The sequence below is a fragment of the Mangifera indica genome, chromosome 1 (genome assembly GCF_011075055.1).
Source record: "Mangifera indica cultivar Alphonso chromosome 1, CATAS_Mindica_2.1, whole genome shotgun sequence".
NCBI classification, from domain to species: domain Eukaryota; kingdom Viridiplantae; phylum Streptophyta; class Magnoliopsida; order Sapindales; family Anacardiaceae; genus Mangifera; species Mangifera indica.
Genome location: NC_058137.1, coordinates 22,656,405 through 22,676,768, shown reverse-complemented (window position 1 = coordinate 22,676,768; position 20,364 = coordinate 22,656,405). Strand labels below are relative to the sequence as shown.

Genomic DNA, 20,364 nt, shown 5'->3' with positions numbered 1-20,364 from the left:
AGACCCGTATGTATGCTATAAACTATGAGGGGGCACTTTACACTACACCGCCCGCAGTAGGGCACGTCCGCAGTAGGACACGTCCGTAGTAGGACATAGACCCCCAGTAGGGTCCGCTCGCAGTAGAGCATGCTCGCAGTAGAGCTCAATTCAGATTCAGAAATAGTGTAGTGAAAGAAAAAGAGCTTGAGCTTAGAAAAGTGCCAAATCCCTATAGTTAGCTTCCAGAAAGTATTAAATAGACACCAGATGGGACAAAGTATGACCCAAATAGTAAAGAGTGAACTAAATTATCCCCTCAATCTCTTATAGAGGTTAGGATGTGAGGTTGAGTCCCAAAAGTGAGTTAGAACAGGAAAAAAGGATAGTTTACTTAATTTTTCCCCTTACTGAGTGTTCTTATCACTCACTCCCTTTTCTTTCCTGATTGCAGGTACAGGTGATCGAGGTAGCTGCGAGGCAGGGTCAGGTTAGCGTAGGTAGATCCGGCTGGAGCAGGTTATCTCTGGTTTTTATTACATGCATACAGTAGCATGTTCTTATGGACTTTTGACTTTTGAGATTATGGTACAGTTGCATATGATTACTCCTTGTTTTCAGATGCTTTCAGATGAGTTTTCATATGAGTATATACATCTTTTGTTCGCTTCCAGATTTTTAGTTTTCTTGGAATACTTTCTAAACACTTTTAATGATGCGTTTATTGTAAAGTATTTTTTAAAAAGAAAAAAAATAGACGCAACGAATATTAATTCGTAACATTCCTCCTTCGGTGGGTAGTACTTCTAGGGAGGGATGTTACAGTTGGTATCAGAGCATGATTTTGGAACCCAAAAGATGTTTTCTAAAACAAAATGGAGTAATCAAAGTAACACAGAAATGAAATACCCTTCAGCCACGCTGACCACCCTCGCAGCCGATCACTGTAAGTTAAGTTTTCATTTATACCTGCTCAGTTTTATGAAACTAATGTGTTCATTTTCAGGACCTATGAGTCATACACCAGTAGATCCCTCTCAGAGGGGCCAGAATGAAGGAGCAGCCCCTCAGGTACCCCAGGGGGCACTCAGTGCACATGATGTGCGAGAGATTTTCAGAGAGATGATGAGAGAGCACAAAGGTGCTCCTACACAGGGAAGTGAGACGGCTCATACGCCGCCAATCCAGGGGCATGATATGAGAGAGGTTACTTCAGCATCTACAACAGCCCCAGTGAGGACTCAGTTGCATCCTATTTTTAACCTCCCTAGTATGCACCAACCTCAAAAATTTGATGGTGCAAGAGACCCATTAGCAGCTGAAGAGTGGTTGGAATCAGTAGAGAGTGCCATGGCCTTGTTTGACATGACTGACCAAGAAAGAGTGAGATATGCCACTTATCTTTTCAAGTCAGGGGCAAGAATATGGTGGAACTTAGTCAGGGAGACGGTCAATGTCTCAGAAATGACATGGACAGAGTTTAGGCGCCGATTCGAGGCAGAGTACAGGGGCGCCGATGTTACTTGTATCAGGGCCCAGGAGTTTATCAGTCTAGTGCAAGGGACAGACTCTGTAAAAGAATATTCCACAAAGTTTAATCAATTGTCCCAATATGCCCCTGAGATAGCTAGCACAGAAATGGGGCGTATGCAGAAGTTTGTGTACGGGCTGGATCCAGAGATAGCTCGAGACGTTATGACCGGGGCGCAGCCACCCAGAACTTATGTAGAGGCCCTTGATAGAGCTTTGAGGGTAGAGGTTTTTGTTAGAAGGAGGTTTGGTCTGACCACAGGGCAAAAGGTTATACCTCCCTCTACCATGCCAGCTCCCCCAGTAAGTAGTGGTTCAGCTTCAGTACAGAGAGACCCTCCTCTAGAGCGAGACAGGAAAGGTAAACGACCTCTCCAATTCAGAGGCATGAAAAAAAACTAGAAGAGTGGAAAGAAACAAAGAGTACCTGAGATACCAGCTTGCCAGAAATGTGGGAAGCACCATAGAGGAGAGTGTTTGACAGGTCAGGCAATTTGTTTCAGATGTCGTCAGCCTGGACATATTGCTCGTTTCTGTACAGCTGCCCCAGTGAGAGTAGAGCAGCAGCAGCCTATAGGAGGGGCCACAGCTAGAGTTTATACGATCACCCAGGGCCCAGCAGAGGCTAACCCATCAGCAGTCACGGGTCAGATTCTCTATCTTGATACTCCTATTTATGTTTTAATTGATTGTGGGGCTACTCATTGTTTTATAGCCAAGAGTTTGCTTGAGAGGTTAAAGTTGCAACCTGTCAGAATAGCCCAGAGGATTATGATTGAGTTACCTGATGGAGGGTCAGTCATTAGTGAGATGATGCTACTAGGACAGAGTATTATGATTCAGGGTCGACAATTACTAGTGGACCTGATTGTGTTCGAAATGCCTGATTTTGACATGATTTTAGGGATGGACTTTTTGGGGAGATATGGAGCTGAGATTGATTGTAAAAAGAAGAAAGTGAGATTTAACCTAGACTCTGGAGATCAATTCGAGTTCGGTGAGGGTCATATCCGGAGTTTAATGATCAGTATGTTAAAAGCTAATAAAATGTTGAAAAAGGGGTGTACAGGGTATTTGGCTCATGTAGTGAGCAAGGTTGAGTCAGGCCCAACTATTGAGGAAACACCAGTGGTACGTGAGTTTCCAGATGTGTTTCCAAGTGAGCTACCGGGATTAGCTCCTGAGCGAGAGGTTGAGTTTAGCATAGAGTTGGCACCTGGCACAGCACCTATTTCAAAAGCACCCTATCGAATGGCCCCTGCCGAGTTACAAGAATTGAAAAAGCAGCTTCAAGAGTTATTAGAACATGGTTTTATCAGACCGAGCCATTCTCCTTGGGGAGCTCTCATCCTATTTGTGAAAAAGAAAGACGGGTCTATGAGAATGTGCATTGATTACAGAGAGCTAAATAAGGCCACAGTTAAGAACAAGTACCCGTTACCCAGGATTGATGATTTATTTGATCAGTTGAAGGGATCCGTGGTCTTCTCCAAGATAGATTTGAGATCTGGTTATCACTAGGTGAGAGTGACAGAGAAGGATATACCCAAGACAGCTTTCCGAACGAGGTATGGCCACTTTGAGTTTGTAGTGATGCCATTCGGATTGACAAATGCCCCTGCAGTATTTATGGATTTGATGAATAGGGTATTTCATGACTGCCTGGATAAATTTATTGTGGTATTCATTGATGATATCTTAGTATATTCTTGCAGTCGAGAGGAGCATGAACAACACTTGAGGTTTACCCTCCAGAGATTGAGAGAGAAACAACTATATGCCAAATTCTCAAAATGTGAATTTTGGCTAGATAGAGTTACCTTTTTGGGGCATGTGATTTCAGCAGAGGGTATATCAGTGGATCCCAGTAAGATTGAGGCAATAGTTGAATGGCAAAGACCAAAGACAGTCAAAGAGGTTCGTAGTTTCCTAGGTTTGGCAGGGTATTATCGGAGGTTTGTGGAAGGATTTGCCAGATTAGCTAGACCTCTTACAACCCTCACAAAGAAAACAATACCATTTCAGTGGTCAGATGCATGTGAGACAAGCTTCCAAGAATTGAAAAGAAGATTGACTACTGCTCCAGTGTTATCACTTCCAGAGGAAGGAGTTGAGTATGATTTATACACGGATGCCTCACATGGTGGTTTAGGAGCAGTGTTGATGCAGCGAGGCAAGGTGATAGCATATGCCTCAAGACAATTGAAAGAATTTGAAACACGATACCCCACTCATGATTTGGAGTTAGCAGCGGTGGTTTTTGCTTTGAAAATTTGGAGACACTATTTGTATGGGGTAAAAGGTAATATTTATACTGATCATAAGAGCCTCAAATATTTCTTCACTCAGAAGGAATTAAATATGAGGCAGAGGCGATGGCTCGAGCTAGTAAAAGACTATGATTGTGATATTAAATACCATCCAGGTAAGACTAATGTGGTTGCAGACGCCCTTAGTAGAAACGTGATGATATCACAATTGACGGTCCAGAGAGAAATTCAGAGAGAGATTGACCGAGAGCAGATTGAGCTTGTGATTGGGGCCCTCGCCAAGTTAGAGATTCAACCCACTCTCCTAGATGAGATTCGAGAGGCTCAGACACAAGATGAATGGTGTCAACAGAAACTTCAAAAGGTTCAAGAGGGTCTTGAGACAAATTTTCAAGTATCGAATGAAATTCTCAAATTCAGAGATCGAGTATATGTTCCCCAGATAACTGATTTGAGACAGAAAATTCTTACAGAGGCTCATAGTTCTCTTTACACTGCCCACCCTGGGGGTGTAAAGATGTATCAAGATTTAAAAAGATATTTTTGGTGGTCAGGCATGAAAAAGGATATAGGTGAGTTTGTTACCAGATGTCTCACTTGTCAGCAAATTAAGGCCGAACACCAGAGACCTGCAGGGTTACTTCAGCCTCTACCTATTCCAGAATGGAAATGGGAGCATATCTCCATGGACTTCATTAGTGGACTCCCTAGAGCTCAGAATGGATGTAATGCTATTTGGGTGATTGTTGATAGATTGACTAAGTCAGCTCATTTCCTGTCCATCAAAGATACTTCTACCACAGATCAGTTGGGGAGATTATATGTTAGGGAGATTATTAGATTACATGGTGTACCCAGGACCATAGTATCTGATCGTGATACAAGATTTGTATCAGCTTTCTGGAAGAGTCTCCAAAGATCCTTGGGTACTAATTTGGCATTTAGTACAGCCTATCATCCTCAGACAGATGGTCAGACGGAGAGGGTTAATCAGATTTTGGAAGACATGTTGAGAGCTTGTTGCCTAGATCATAAAGCCACGTGGGTAGAAATGTTGCCTTTGGTGGAGTTTGCTTACAATAATAGCTACCAGACGACTATTCAGATGGCACCTTATGAGGCATTATATGGTAGGAGGTGTCGTTCTCCTCTTCACTGGGATGAGATAGGAGAGAGAGATGTGTTATCCCGATCCCTTGGGCCCGAATTGACCCAGAAAATGATTGATGATGTCCAACTGATCAGGCAGAGAATAAAACAGGCTCAAGATCGACAGAAAAGCTATGCAGATCATCGACGTCGAGACTTGGAATTCAATGTAGGTGAATTTGTATTTGTAAAGGTTGCTCCATTCAAGCATTTGATGAGATTCGGAAAGAAGGGAAAGCTAGCTCCCAGATTTATTGGTCCATATGAGATACTTGATAGAGTTGGTAAAGTGGCTTACAGATTAGCCTTACCAGCGAGTATGGACCGGATTCATAATGTATTTCATGTCTCATCGTTAAGAAAATGTCTTGGTGATCATTCCCAGGTTGTGAATACAGAAGATATTAAGTTATCAGAAGACCTTAGTTATAAAGAAAAACCGATTCGGATACTTGACAGAAGAATTAAACAACTAAGGAACCGACAGATTCCTCTAGTAAAAGTCTTATGGAGAAGCCAGAAGTTAGAGGAGGCTACCTGGGAAATGGAGCAAACCATGAAGGAGAAGCATCCAGAGTTGTTTTTGTGAATTCCGAGGACAGAATTCTTGTGAGGGGGGAAGAGTTGTAATACCCTCAGGTATATTCCAGGGGCAATTATGTCTTTTGACCCTGTTTTGAGATTTTTCTTATTTTAAATATATATATGTAGGGGTGTGCTTTATATATATATATATATATATGTATATGCATAAATAAATAAATATATATATATATATATAAATGCAAAAAAGGGCAAAAAGGGAAAAGAGAAAAAGAGAAAGAGATAAGGCTTATTAGATAAAGAGAAAGAGAAGACTTTTCCACCATTTTGCATCTTCTTCCGTAAAAAGCTCCAGCAGCCACATTCTTCATACTTTCCTTTGCTTTCTTGAAGAAAAAGGAAGGATTTGAGGGAGTTGGAAGATAAGAAAAGAAAAGAAAAGAAAAGGAAGCACTTGGAAGCTTTGGTAACCAAAGATCTCCTTCCTTCTTCTTTTATCTATGTTTATATGCATGTTATGTGAATATGTTAGAGTGTTTTGGTATTGATTTAAAGTGATCTTGGTGATAAAGGAAGCAAAACAAAGAGGAGGAAGCCAACTTTCCAAGATTTGGCTTAAAGCAAGGTAAGGGGTTTCCTCCTTGATATGTGATATGTTTTAGGGTTTTGGTTCCTTAGATCTATATTATATATGTTGATTTTGATGTTGAGGAATGTTGTTTTGCCATTTGGGATGTCTATGTATGTGATTTTGGTTCATGGCAGAAAGTTACAGAATATTTACAGTTTTTGCCACTGAGTTCGTCCCATGTTTTGGCTGCCTGATTGAATGAATTATGAGTGCTATTATATCTTGTTGGAAAGATCTTTGAATCCTCTTTCCAATGATATATAGCTTGTATGAATTAGAGATCATTTTGACTGTTAAAGATTGTATAAACCGAAAGGACTGTTTTACTAAAGAAAAACAGGGGAGGCAGTTTTTGCCACTGAATTTATCTGCTGTTTTGACTGCCTGATTGAATGAATTATGAGTGCTATTATAGGTCGTTGGAAAGATCTTTGAATCCTCTTTTCAACGATATATAGCTTGTATGAATTAGAAACCGTTTGGGATGTTAAATTGTATGAAAAAGAAGGTTGCCCTGTTAAATGACTGTTCTGTGAACAGTGTTTCGCAATTCTGGGCAAGAAAGAAAGAAAGAAAGAAAGAAAAGGAAGAAGAAAGGAAAGAAAGGAAAGGAAAGGAAAGAAAAGAAGGAAAGAAAAAGAAAGAAAAATAAGAAAAAGAAATTGGGACTCAAGATTTAGGGGTCGTCCTAAGAGTAATGTCTGGTGAGTTATGAATAAAATTAAATGGAAGCAAATTTAGTAAAATATAAGACCCGTATGTATGCTATAAACTATGAGGGGGCACTTTACACTACACCGCCCGCAGTAGGGCACGTCCGCAGTAGGACACGTCCGTAGTAGGACATAGACCCCCAGTAGGGTCCGCTCGCAGTAGAGCATGCTCGCAGTAGAGCTCAATTCAGATTCAGAAATAGTGTAGTGAAAGAAAAAGAGCTTGAGCTTAGAAAAGTGCCAAATCCCTATAGTTAGCTTCCAGAAAGTATTAAATAGACACCAGATGGGACAAAGTATGACCCAAATAGTAAAGAGTGAACTAAATTATCCCATCAATCTCTTATAGAGGTTAGGATGTGAGGTTGAGTCCCAAAAGTGAGTTAGAACAGGAAAAAAGGATAGTTTACTTAATTTTTCCCCTTACTGAGTGTTCTTATCACTCACTCCCTTTTCTTTCCTGATTGCAGGTACAGGTGATCGAGGTAGCTGCGAGGCAGGGTCAGGTTAGCGTAGGTAGATCCGGCTGGAGCAGGTTATCTCTGGTTTTTATTACATGCATACAGTAGCATGTTCTTATGGACTTTTGACTTTTGAGATTATGGTACAGTTGCATATGATTACTCCTTGTTTTCAGATGCTTTCAGATGAGTTTTCATATGAGTATATACATCTTTTGTTCGCTTCCAGATTTTTAGTTTTCTTGGAATACTTTCTAAACACTTTTAATGATGCGTTTATTGTAAAGTATTTTTTAAAAAGAAAAAAAATAGACGCTACGAATATTAATTCGTAACATTCCTCCTTCGGTGGGTAGTACTTCTAGGGAGGGATGTTACAACCTATGTATAAGAAGAAGAGCAATTCTATGCGTATATATATTTTTATATATAATTTAAATACATAAATGATATATTATTATATGGTTAAGTATTATTTTATTTTTAATTTAAAATCATCTAATTAAATGAAGACATATAATTTATATACCTAAATTATATACTAAAAATATGTATGTATATTGTTAAAAAGAACAACATCTACCCAAATGATTTATTTCTATGAAATGTGAAATCATAACATTCAAATTGACTAATTCATATGTTACCCTCATCTTGATTATTCTTGGCGTGATTCTCCCCTTAATCATTCAAGGAAACCATTTCTATAAGTTATTGTATAAGAGCCATATTTTTTAAAAAGTATTTATTTGTACCCCATGAATTATTATTTTCATTTGTGGGTGGTTTGGTTTAAAGTATATAAAAATTAATTTAATAAGCTAATTTTTATTACTAATATTACTTTATTTGATATGAATAATCCAAATATTACCTTCATATTAAATATTAAAAAATTAATAAAATAATTTTAATTTTGTTACAAATATATTCTTACTTATTAATTTTTAGGATAAAATTAACTCAATTTTCATATACTAAGCAAAATAATATCTTAATATTCTATTGTATTCAATTAAACAACACTAATTATTTAAAATTATTAATCTTTATCAAATATGATATTAATTTATAATTAATAATTTTTTAGTTGATTTATTTATACGATAACATTTTTTTTTTTGATAAAATAAATTATCTGAAGAAAACGCATTCTCAAGGTATCAAAACTCAAGAGTAAGGAAAACTTGGGTTTTTCTTTCACCATGTTAATATTGCAAGCCCATTTAAGGTTGGACTTCTTTTCCCCCCAAACATGCTTGACTTTTAATAGAAAGCATGCTTGAGTGTTAATAGTGCAATCTCTCTTTGGTAGGTTTTCCTTTTCAAACTTTGACTGACAGGTTAACAAATAAGAAGATAAATGATGCAACACAAAACTATCATCTGAAGACTCACTCGATCAAACAACAAATGAGGATCCAGACTGCCTTTATCAGCAGTCAGAGATAAAGATCAAATGGGGTTTTTATCTTCTTTATGTTGCTGCTTCTATCGTCCTCATGCTGGCGCACCAAGTGATAGAGTTGAGGCAGCTCAGGCTCATCAGTCTCTGAAGACTAAATTCTTTCAAAGAGAAAATCAAGCCCCAGTTATTGTTCCTCACTTCCCTGTCTGCTGCAAATTATTTCGTCTGTAATTCATGTGTTTTGATTCTGCAAGCTATCTGTAAAAGAAATGGATCTCATGGCATATCAGTCAGATCGTATTGATGTCAGTAAATATTACAAGTTCTATGCTGTTATCCTTATGGTTGATATTACTGACTCTTAAGTATTACGTTCTTGTTATAAATAAAATTATATATACAAACAAACTGTATAAATTTGTTTATACAAATAGAGGTGTTAGTTTGTAATTAGTTAATGTAATTGTTTCTTTTTTCTCCCACTTCAAAATCATTTAATCAGATTCTACAAATTTAGTTTATATTAATAAGTTTATACAATTTGTTTGTATATACAGTAGTACTCATACAATATAGCAACCAACTTGTGGAAAACTCTACTAGCTTGCTCTCGTATTTATCTTTCAATTATATATTTGTTCGGTTACATTTTCATTCTATCTTATGCTCAAATCTGATTCTATTTTAGCACCCTTATGACTTGTTATTCTTTCTACAACATTTGATCGACTGCCTTAGTGGTTGCATCATCTAAGTATGTGTTGTTAGAACAAGACCATAAAAAGCCTCAAAAGGAGACACTTCAATAATAGAATGGCAATTAGTGTTATACTAGAATTCAGCCAACGTTAGCCGCCCTACTCTCTTTTTGGGATTGTAACTTATAATAAATTGTAAGTGACACTTTTTAGTATCTATTAACTATTTCAAACTGTCCATCAATTTCAAGATAATAAGTTATAAACTCGAGCAAACAAATTCCCTAGAATTTAAAGAGTTTTTCCCAATATTAACCGAGAAAAATATGGTCTCTATCTATCGCAATGGAATGTGACAAGCTATGTAACTTGCAAATGTTCTCTAGGAATACTCTTGCAGCCATACTAGTGGTGAAGGGATGTGCAAGGGTTACAAAATGGTCGTATTTTGTAAGTCTATCCGCCACAAAAATGGATGATTTTGTGATAATGATAGGCCTAGTATGAAGTTCATTAAAATTTTTCTCTATGCCTCTTTGGAATGGGTAATGGTTGAATGAGGCATGCATTTACACTAATTCAAACTTAAATCTTTGATAAATTTCACAAACTCTTACAAAGTCTGTGTAATTATTGGGGAGTAAAATTTCCTTACAAATTATGGCGGTGATAATATATTTTTAAATATACGAGGTAAATATTATAATTTTAAAAATAAAATATAAATATCCATTCGACTTTGATAGGTATTTTAAAAAATAATATTTACATCCCTAGTTTAGTCTACTAAGATTGTTATTGTGATATTTTAAATCTAGAGGTTAAATGTAATTATTAAAATTAACAGTGGACTTTTTGTGGACAGGTGGAAAATTGACCATTTCAAACTGGTATTTTTTCAAAGATTGGGTGGGACGTGTATTTGGCCTAAATTGGAGACCCCTAAACTATTGAAATGTGACTAAATGGTCTTACAAGATAATTCCACATATATCAAAGTCCAACTTCAAATCACACATACTCCCTCTGTCTGCCTCTCTCAAACATGCAGTCGGCTGAAGACATTCGCAAACTTCCAATCGACATAACATTTTCTCGTTTCGGAGGTAACAACAGGATTAGTTCTTTAAACTTCAATTTCAAAGTATATTTTTTTTTAATTTTAATTTTCGAATAATTGATTGTATTTGATTTTTTAAAATTTTTTTATGAAGAATGGTTGGTTGATCGGAAGCGAATACCGTCGGATTGGAGAAAACGAATGGCTGTGATCAGAGCAAAAATTTCAAAGGAGTTCGCTTCGTTGCCCAAGGATATTGATCCTTATTTTCGAACCCTTGACAGTGAAGGTTTTTTTTTTTTTTAGTTTGAATTTTATAATTTATATTGATTACTTTGTTTAATTAGATTGTATTAAGATTAATTAGAGAATAATATTTTGTTTGTGGAAATTGAGTTTTCAGAAACTGTGTAATTTAGAAATTATTTTTCCGTAATTTATTTGCATTGTAATTGGTGAGAGTACATTCATTTTATTGCATTGGTTAAGATATTCAGTAAAAAATCAGGAGTGCTTTTGCGAAGGAATTTCTTGAAAAACTGCTTTCTTATAAATAATTCAAGAGCTTTTTAACCATAAAATGCGCTCTGTGGAATTGCATGTATACTATTCTTCAAAATTTTTTTTTCCAAATATATTTACTTTAAAAGCACTTGTATTGAGAGCATTTGATTTTGAAGTGTGCTTGGGAGTGATTTTGAGCGAATTGGTTTTTGCAGAAGCACTTTTGAAGAAGTGCTTTTAGAAAATTTACCTATGAGGGCTTGAATTTTAGTTCAAAAACACAAAATTGACATGAAATTTGTCCTTTATCTTTCCAAAGAGAGTATAAATTGATGGCTTCAATTGCTTGCTAATGCATGGCTTCGTGAAGTAATACTTGAATGTCCACTGGCCTGGACACTTTTTGGAATATCTCCTATGATTTTCATATGTTCTCTATTGAATTTAATATTTGAACTGAAAATGATCTGGGTTGATCTCTGAAGTTCCGAGTTATTATCATACAAACAATGTATGATGTCTTGAATACTGTTTCCAGGGATTGGTTACCTAGAGGCCAAAAAGATATATGAAATTCTTCTGAAGTCAACCCCAGAAAGCCGGAATATATTTGGCCGGCTATCAGGTGCTGCTGTAAGACAGTTCTCTCTTGCTCTTTGATTTCTCACTCTCTGCCCATGCTGCACTTGTATAGTTATTGTTTACTGTATTTGAATTTTCTGGCAGGGTTCCTGGGAAGCAATTGTACGTGCCTTTGAGAAAGATAATATTTACCTTGGTGAGGCTGCTCAAATTATGGTTCAAAATGTAAATTATGAAATGTAAGTGTGAGCTATTGTCACTAGCCACTCCGATTGATGACTATACATATGAGTTTGATGTCTGCCTTATAATAATGATGGATCAAATCGTTTTCCAAATGTGAAGTCCATATCAGAAGAAACAGGTGCAAAAGATTCAGCAACAATTAGCCGAACTTGATCGCAAGGAAGCTGATATTAAAAGAAGTGCAGCTTTATCGGCAGCTAAATATGTTGAAGCTTGTCAAGAGCTTGGTTTGCAGGTTATCATGAGCATTTTACTGATTGTTGACACATTGCATCTGATTTTCCTTGTGCAATCTGGTATCTGAATGACGATTGTTTCTCTTTGCAGGGAACAAATGTGAGGGTTGAACTTTTAGAGACTGCAAATTCACTTCCTAGCACATTTAGCAGGATTTTGGAAGTTATAAATAGTGAATCGATGTCACTTGCTATGGAGTATTATTCCAATTTTGTCAGAGACTTGCACACTGAAAAAGATGTAAGGAGACAACTGAATTTAGATTTTTCTCTTGGTTATGGCGGATGCATTCTGCCAAACGTTTCTATGATATGCAGATGGAGGCTGTCTTCATTGTGATTCATTTTTTCAGCTTAACCTGTAATTATTGTTTGCAGAAATCTTCAGAGACTGTCTTGTTGAACTTGAAAGAAATTTGTGAAAATCCCCCATCTTTGAATGTTTCTGCAGCCTCTGAGATCCTAAATTCTGCTGATGCTCAATCAAGCTTTAATGATATGATGCCTGTGAGACAAGACAAGGATTCTGCTGCTGAAAGTATTGACTGGGATATCTCTGTTGACACTGCTCAGATTGATTGGGATATTGGTACTGTGGAAGAAACAGAAGATGCTGGTAATGGTTTGGGTCCATATGAAATAGTTAATGCCAGTGATTATATACAGAGTTCTTCAACAAATGAAGCTGTGGAAACTGAGCAAACTCAATCAAAGAAACAGGAAGACACCCTGCTTCCTGATGTTTCTGCTTCAGAGATATGTTGGGATATCAGTGTTGAAACACCTCAAGTTGATGTGAATGATGAAGTTAATTTGCCTAATGTTGGCCTGGAAAGTCAGGCATTTGTTCCAGATACCTTGACTCAAATACCAGGAATCAAGGAAGATAGGAGCCAACTATTGGAGACAGAGTACAGGAATAAGATTCTTGATGATTTGTATGAGGTATATTCTTACGATGTCATAACATCTTGTGAGCTGAGCTCAAATAACTGCAACTTATCTCTTCATTTTTCCTTTTGAAATCAAGCTTGATCGTTATGTTATCTTATTAGATCAAAGCATTCTTGAATCAACGATTGGTAGAGATGGGGAATCAAGAGACTTTGTCCTTGCGGAATCAGGTCCAATCAGTTGCACCCTTGGTGTTACAGCAGTATACTACAGATGCCATTGAGACTATGTTGTCTGATGTTACATCAGCGATTTCCTTGCTGACAAACAGAAAAACAAGGGACCTGATCATGATTCTCAACTCCAAGAGGTACTCTTAGATAATTTAAACTGTTGTTAAGTTCCCTTTTTCATTGTTTTGTTGTTTTATATTTATTTTGTTAATGAGATTACAAACCTCTTATCTTGGGATTCCACTTGTACCAGTGGAAGTCACATAATAAACAGAGACAGTTACCTCGTCTTATTTGGATGAAACCACAAGCATTGGCTAAATAAAATTCATAATTCTGTAGCAACCTTTTAATAGTGCTATTAGTTACCAGTCAACTTGATCCAGTGCCATTCGGGCTCTGGTCCAACTTGTAATTTTGGGTAAAGATGACTAGGAGCTGACCACTGAATTATTATGATGCTATCTTGTGTATCTTTTTTTTTAAAATTTTTTTTCATCTTTTAGCTTTATAATGGATTTTCTTAAGTATCTTGTACATGGCTACATAACTCTGATTTTGATCTTGTATTGTAGATATCTGGATAGATTAGTTAATACTTTGGAAGAGAAAAAGCATCATGAGGTGAAACTGAAGGAGGGTTTGAAAGATGTGGCTGCCAAACGCATGGAACTTCAAAATTCTTTATCTTCGTCATGGCCAAAGCAAGTGAGTTTTCTTCCTAGGTTTACTTGAGATAAAAAACATTAACATTGTTATGAATGGGAAGTATTTTGTACCTCAACTACTTCAGTTCAGATCAATAGAAAACTAAAACTAGATAATATGTTTGCACGATTTTCATTTGATCCGTATGAAAGATTATCATCCCAAATGTTTCTCCTAAAGTTTCGAATTCACTCAAATTCTTTTTATTGGTGGAAGAAGAGTAGATTTACTTGCAATTCATTAGATTTTCAATATAGAATATTAATCATAGTCTTTTCTTTTCGAGTGCAGGAAGCAGCTCTTGCGAAAACTAGAGAGCTGAAGAAGTTCTGTGAAAGTACCCTTTCGTCCATGTTTGATGGAAGACCAGTGAACATAATTGGAGAGATTAATGCCTTGTTGAGTAGTGGGATTGGTACATAAACTCAATATTAGATGTTTATTTATTTCAAGAAAAAAATAAATTTAGTAAGAATAGGATGTTTGCAATTTGATCATGGATTTCTTTTAGTTCAATCCTTAATACTTGAAGAAATCTTGTAATGAAGAATTTGTTACGTTACTTGTTCAGTAATGTTACTTGGCCCTTTATTCAGTTTGAACAAGGGATGCTTCCATTACTTTAAATAATGCCAGTTTTTCAAGGTTTATTTCATTTTTCCTTGCGAGATGGTTAATATTAATTTTTCTACTTCAGTTAAAAAATAGTAAAAACACCCTTATTTTAGGTTTTTTTCTTGTTTTTATTTTTAAAGAGGTTTTTGTTACCTTTAAGAGGTGTTTTTGATGATAAAGGGGTGTTTTTAACATTTTATGACGTAATGAAATAAACTGTAGTTTATGATACAACTTTGGCGGGTTGTTTGGTTTGTAATATAGAAATATTATTTTAATAATATATTTTTTATTATTTAAGTTGCTTTATTATATTTTTTAATAATAAAATATTACGGTAATCTTATATTATCAATAGTAATGTAACATCTAAAGTAAGAAATAATCTGATTATCATTTCTATCTTAAGTATTAAAAGAAGATTATCAAGATAATTTTAATTTTATTATTATTTTATTTTATTTTTTAATTTTTTAAGGACATAAATACTTTTACTTTTAATTAATATAACAATTAATATTAAATATATTTTAAAATATTTATATCTAAGGATATTTAAATAAAATAATATCTTAGTGTTATTTTATTTTCTCGGATTAAATACAATTATTATTTATACATATCAATTTTTTTTAAATTTTATCAAACATAATAATTATTTATACTCGATAATCTTCTAAATAATCTATCTTCAAGGTAATCTTTTATTTTTTATAATAAAATAATTTCTAAACCAAATGCTCCTAATCGTCCGTGTTTGTGACTATTTCATATGCTTAGTTTCTCAAAACATTGTAGGAGAATCATATAGTTCCAAAGCCCTGTTATATTACAGCGGATAGCAGGTAACTTTACCTATTGCCCCATATCAATCCTTGGTCATAATTCAGAATTGACTAGATCGTGATTCAATTGGTTTGAAGGGGGTAATGTTACTATAACGATTTTCTATATTACAAAATGGTGTAGCAATTACTTCACAAACGAAAGATCTATTCCAGAGAGATTCAAGGAAAACAGAGAAGGATTTGGAATGTGATTGAAACCTAATGGTTCTCATCTATATGAAAGAATGGTTAATAATGCTGGTAGGGTTGCTTCGTTCTATGATGCTGATACAGTATTACGTGATTACAAGTTTACAAAATTTGGTAAAATTGATAGGATGCTTATTGTACCTGTGAATCGACCAGCTGCAACATCAGACGGACAGATAGCTCACTGTAGGGGAGCTTATGAAACGGGTATGTGTCGACATGAACGACCTTTCGAAGGGATCAACTTCAATGCCATCTACTACTGAATTGCTTTTGTACAAGCTGAACCTTTGACACAAACGAGTTAGAGACTCCACGATTTCAGATATTGGAGGTCGGAATTCTTTCTCAGGCTGCTCAAGTTTTGCATCGAAACAATGCGTTTTGTTAGCTTAAAGAAGTGAAATACGTGATCAATTAGAGTAAAAAATGTGATCAGCCAGTACCAGAATGCACAGGGAGATGATATCAGCAAATTGGGAGAGAGTTTTGGAGGGAAAGGTTCCTTTGATCCCAGGATCCACCATCTGCTCCAAATACTCACGGTCATGAAGCCGAGATGAAGCCCATGTTACTAAGTTGAACTCCCCCCTGGATCTTGAACTGTGTTAAAAATGAACAACAGAGATAAATTTTGGCCAAAACATACAGAAAGATAGAGAATTATGAAAATAAGCATTAAAGAAATAAACATACCAGTCAATAGGTCTCCTTCCTGTTAATAGCTCCAGCAGTATAACTCCAAAAGCGTATATGTCACACTTTGTGTTATCACTTCCTGGTTCAACATTATCAGGCGCAATGTAGCCGGTTTGATTGATTGCAAGTTCAGATGCCTGTTTACATTGAATTTAGATTTCTCAAATGCATGAGGAAAATGATTAGCAATGGTACTTACCTTCAGTTTAACACTGTTGCTTGTAAGTGGCCTTAAAATAGCTATCCCACAGTCACTGATTCGTGGCATAAGTTCTTCATCGAGTAATATATTTGAAGCCTTAATGTTGCAGTGAGCAACAGGAGGCGAGAATGAAGAATGCAAATAGCTGAAACAAAAAAAATTAAAACATTTGCAGAATGAAAACAATCAAAAACCCAGAAAAGGATGAACCAGAGTTCCCACTTCTGCCTCATAAGCGAATAATATCGTGCACTTACTTCAGAGCCCGGGCGATGCCAAGGGCAATACGGAGACGGATGGTCCATGAAAGAGGATTGAACACTTGATTGTGCAAAGCCTCAGCAAGAGATAAATTTCTGACAAACTCATACACAAGAAGATGCTCTCCATGTTCTACACAATAGCCAAGAAGTGTTACAATGTTTGGGTGCCTCAATTGGGATACCATCCGAATTACATCCATGAATTGTTCTTCTTCTTGGAAAGACAGAGAAACCATGTTGATGTTCTTCACAGCCAAAGTCTGCCAAAACAAAACATTATTACAAAATTTGATTTCCACAATAAAATGTATGCAATACTCTATGGTAAGTCGTAAAAGCAGGTGTATACTTGGCCATCAGGAAACTCGGCTTTGTATACGTAACCAAGTGATCCCTGTCCAAGAAGTTTCTCTTCACTGAAGTTATTTGTAGCTGATTGAAGTTCTGCAACAGTGTAAAGTTTTGCAATTGGTGGCAATTTATATGTGGTAGAGAAACTTCTTCTACATGTTGTCTCCGTTCTTAAAGTGCGAACAGGAGGCATACGCCTAGGACCAAGATAGAATGGGGAGGTGGCAGCCAGGATCTGCGGGCTATCTTCAGGTGCAGTAGAAGAATATTCTACAACCAGGAGGGGAAATGAAAGAACAATGAGAGAAATTATCAATGAAGTAATAAATAAGACAAGCATAGCAGTATTAGAGCCCTCACCTCTAACTGTACTGATTGGTTGAGAGTGTAGAGTGCTGTCACAGCTTTCTAAGCTTTTACGCCTTAGTATACGTGCCCGACTGATGCGGATAGCAGTGAAGAGTGCCGCACAGGTTGCTATAAGAGCTACACCACCAACTGTGCAAGCTATCCCTGCAGAGCTCATCCCTTTATTGTTGTGTTTGCCTGCTCGGATGGACGGAAAGTTCTCAACTGCACTTGACTGAGATGTTGGGGGGCTGCTAATATTATGCCTAATGGGCAAAGTATCCAAAGGGAAATCCCATGGTGGGGATTTGGGGTCGACATGGAACTTGTTACCCCAAAAACTATTGAGAATGGAAGAGAAAAAATTGGTAAGGTTCAATAATCTGACTGGTATGCAGGTAATTATGCTAAGCAGTACTGAAACTTTGATCACTTACTATAAATTTGGAATTGATTGAAACTGTTTTGGAATAACACCACTGAAATCATTATCTTCGATGTTTCTGAGAGCAGACAATGAGTGAACAGTTGTCAAAAATCAAATCAGAACATCTTGCACAATTTTGTGTCAAGTAGTGCGAGGAAGCTTACAGCTCAGTCAGGGGAAGATCCGCAAGGTAAACAACTGATCCAGTGAATTTATTATTCTGCAAGAACCTACAGATACAAACAAAAAGGACGGGAAAATCGGCAAGATGTATTTTCCTAGAATGTTACTGCACAATGATCATACTCACAGTCCGCTAAGGCTTTTCAGAGACCCAAAAGAACTTGGGAGATCTCCCTCAAAATTGTTGTACGATAGATCCCTGTGACAGCAGAATGAAATTCACTCAACAAAAGAAAAGAATGCTTGTCATGCTATTATGCGTTGCAAAAAGATTCAATGAAACCTTCCAACCAGTTTGTTTTCATTACCCTTAGATTTACTAAACTAATGTCTCTCCTTTAACCTCATCAACAAATCTATGGAAGTAAAGGATATACTAATAAGAAGACTCAAGATTGGACACTGTTTTCCTTAGACAGAAACCCCAAAGTTTACTGTCAATATAAGGAACTGAGATTTTTTGCATTGCAAAACCATGGACGGTAGATTCAGTGAACATACAATTCTTTCAGATTCTGCAGGCCAGCAAATACGTTACCAATGGGTCCAGATAATAAATTGTGGCTTAGATTTCTGCAAAAAAGAAGTGAATCATCATAATAAATTCATAAAAGAATAATCATAAACCAAAACCGGTGCAATTGGAAGTCCATTAATAGGCAACTCACAGATGTCTGATACGTTTCAAGGTAGGTAAAGATTGTGGTATGTTTTGGCTCAACTTGTTACTGGCCATGTTTCTGCATACATTATAAACCCTAAATCATCTAGTTTTGATAAAATAGAAATTGCGTTCATATAATGGACAGAATATTCATCTTACATATGAGTGGCATTAGGAGGTAACTCAGTTGGAATTTCGCCCTCAACATTGTTGGAGCTAACATCCCTAACAAATGAAAACCACAGTTAAAAACTCAACCGAAAAAAAAGGCAATAGAGATTTCATAATTTTATCTGAGACTGCAAATCACTTACAGATGCTTCAAATTACGGAGACTACTGAGTTTGTTTCCAAGATGTCCGCCAAGTTCCAATCCACTCAGTTTTCTGCAAACAATGATCACACAAATTAATACTGGAAAATATAAAATCTAAATCGTCTAACGTAGTTGTTAAATCAAACAGGTTTATGAGCATTACTAACAGGTATATTACAGATGAACCAGAGCAGGACACTCCAGTCCATGATTCACCACATGGATCGCCACCTTCTAATCTCCAGCTATTAAGCTGTGGTGGATTATTCAGGGCCATGTACATATCCTGAAGAGCCATGACTGCACAAACTCAAAGCAAGACAATTGATTTACCATCAAGTCAATAACCTAAATATCCAACAGAATCAAGTTGAACTGATGATTTCCAGATTAAAAAAAAAAAAACCAAGAATCTAAGGAAATCTGAGTGATTTGCTCCAAAGGCATACATAACCAAAAAAAAAAAAAAAAAAAACGTTGAGTTATTTCCCGCCAAATATTCTTTTTCCTTCTATCTACCCAATATCCCGCCAAAACTCTGCAGTAAATATTTTTGCCGTGGTCTTGTTTGGCAAATATTTTCCCGTGGTCTTGTTTGGCAGCTGAGAAAATTGATTAAACAAAGAGAAAACTCATATAATTTAGAATCTTAACCACGTTTCAATCATTTTTCGTTCTTCTTCTCCTTCTTCTCTGTTTCACTGTAATCACAACTTCAAATAGCAAGTTCTCTATCTATTTACTTTTCTTACTTTTACTCAACAACAAAACTGAAGATAAAGAACCTTATAATAAAACAATCATCAACAGAAACACGAAAATGTAGGTAGACAAGAGTCCAAATTCCAAAGAAAAGATTTACGAAATCAAGAAAAGTTACCGTCAAGAGGATCCGTGGAAGCCAAGGCCTGTAAAGCAAGAATCACTGAGAAGACAGTTACAGTAAGCCACAAAGACGGGCATTCTCTTGACATATTTTCTCGAGAAAAGAGAACTTCCCTGGAATATAATACGAAAAAAATAAACGGACGAGTTAGGAAACATATAACTAAGAATTAATAGCAAGAGGAATTTTCGGTGATGAATATTGCCAGTTAAGTAGGAGAAAAGACATGTTTGGTTGCCGAGAAAATGATGGAAAGAAAATTTAAGAAAAGAAGAAAATTAGAGAGGGTTTGAGTGATGAGTTGATTGATAACTGTTAATAAGAATCTTTACCGTTAAAAAGTCGTTGAGAGCAGCTGCCACGTTGGAGGGCTATTTTTAGGAGTATTTTTATTTATCCTTTTTCTTTTGGTTTGTACTTCTGCGCTGTTTTCCAGTTCTTTTGAGAAACTCTTACTTCTTGATAAGGTTGACGGTTACTTTTTGGAGTTTCTGGTAATTGATGGCCTCACCATTAATGGATACAGTG

General features: G+C 36.3%; 2 protein-coding genes across 2 annotated transcripts; one reads left to right on the top strand and one right to left on the bottom strand.

Moving 5' to 3' along the window:
- Positions 1 to 10,334: 10,334 nt before the first annotated feature.
- Positions 10,335 to 14,500, top strand: LOC123220847 (CDK5RAP3-like protein). The gene is made up of 10 exons (XM_044643440.1): positions 10,335 to 10,488; positions 10,597 to 10,731; positions 11,485 to 11,579; positions 11,673 to 11,767; positions 11,874 to 12,009; positions 12,102 to 12,251; positions 12,389 to 12,955; positions 13,066 to 13,274; positions 13,713 to 13,845; positions 14,137 to 14,500. The coding sequence occupies exons 1-10, from the start codon at positions 10,428 to 10,430 to the stop codon at positions 14,266 to 14,268; spliced, it is 1,713 nt and encodes a 570-aa protein (XP_044499375.1). The 5' UTR covers positions 10,335 to 10,427; the 3' UTR covers positions 14,269 to 14,500.
- A 1,000-nt stretch (positions 14,501 to 15,500) lies between these two features.
- LOC123220837 (protein STRUBBELIG-RECEPTOR FAMILY 2) lies at positions 15,501 to 19,924 on the bottom strand. The gene is made up of 16 exons (XM_044643432.1): positions 19,831 to 19,924; positions 19,118 to 19,250; positions 18,949 to 19,020; positions 18,794 to 18,859; positions 18,639 to 18,710; positions 18,472 to 18,543; positions 18,098 to 18,169; positions 17,952 to 18,017; positions 17,798 to 17,863; positions 17,418 to 17,701; positions 17,011 to 17,282; positions 16,656 to 16,921; positions 16,408 to 16,543; positions 16,194 to 16,333; positions 15,944 to 16,100; positions 15,501 to 15,850 (listed from the first exon to the last, which is right to left on the bottom strand). The coding sequence occupies exons 1-16, from the start codon at positions 19,922 to 19,924 to the stop codon at positions 15,662 to 15,664; spliced, it is 2,157 nt and encodes a 718-aa protein (XP_044499367.1). The 3' UTR covers positions 15,501 to 15,661.
- Between the last annotated feature and the right edge of the window lie 440 nt (positions 19,925 to 20,364).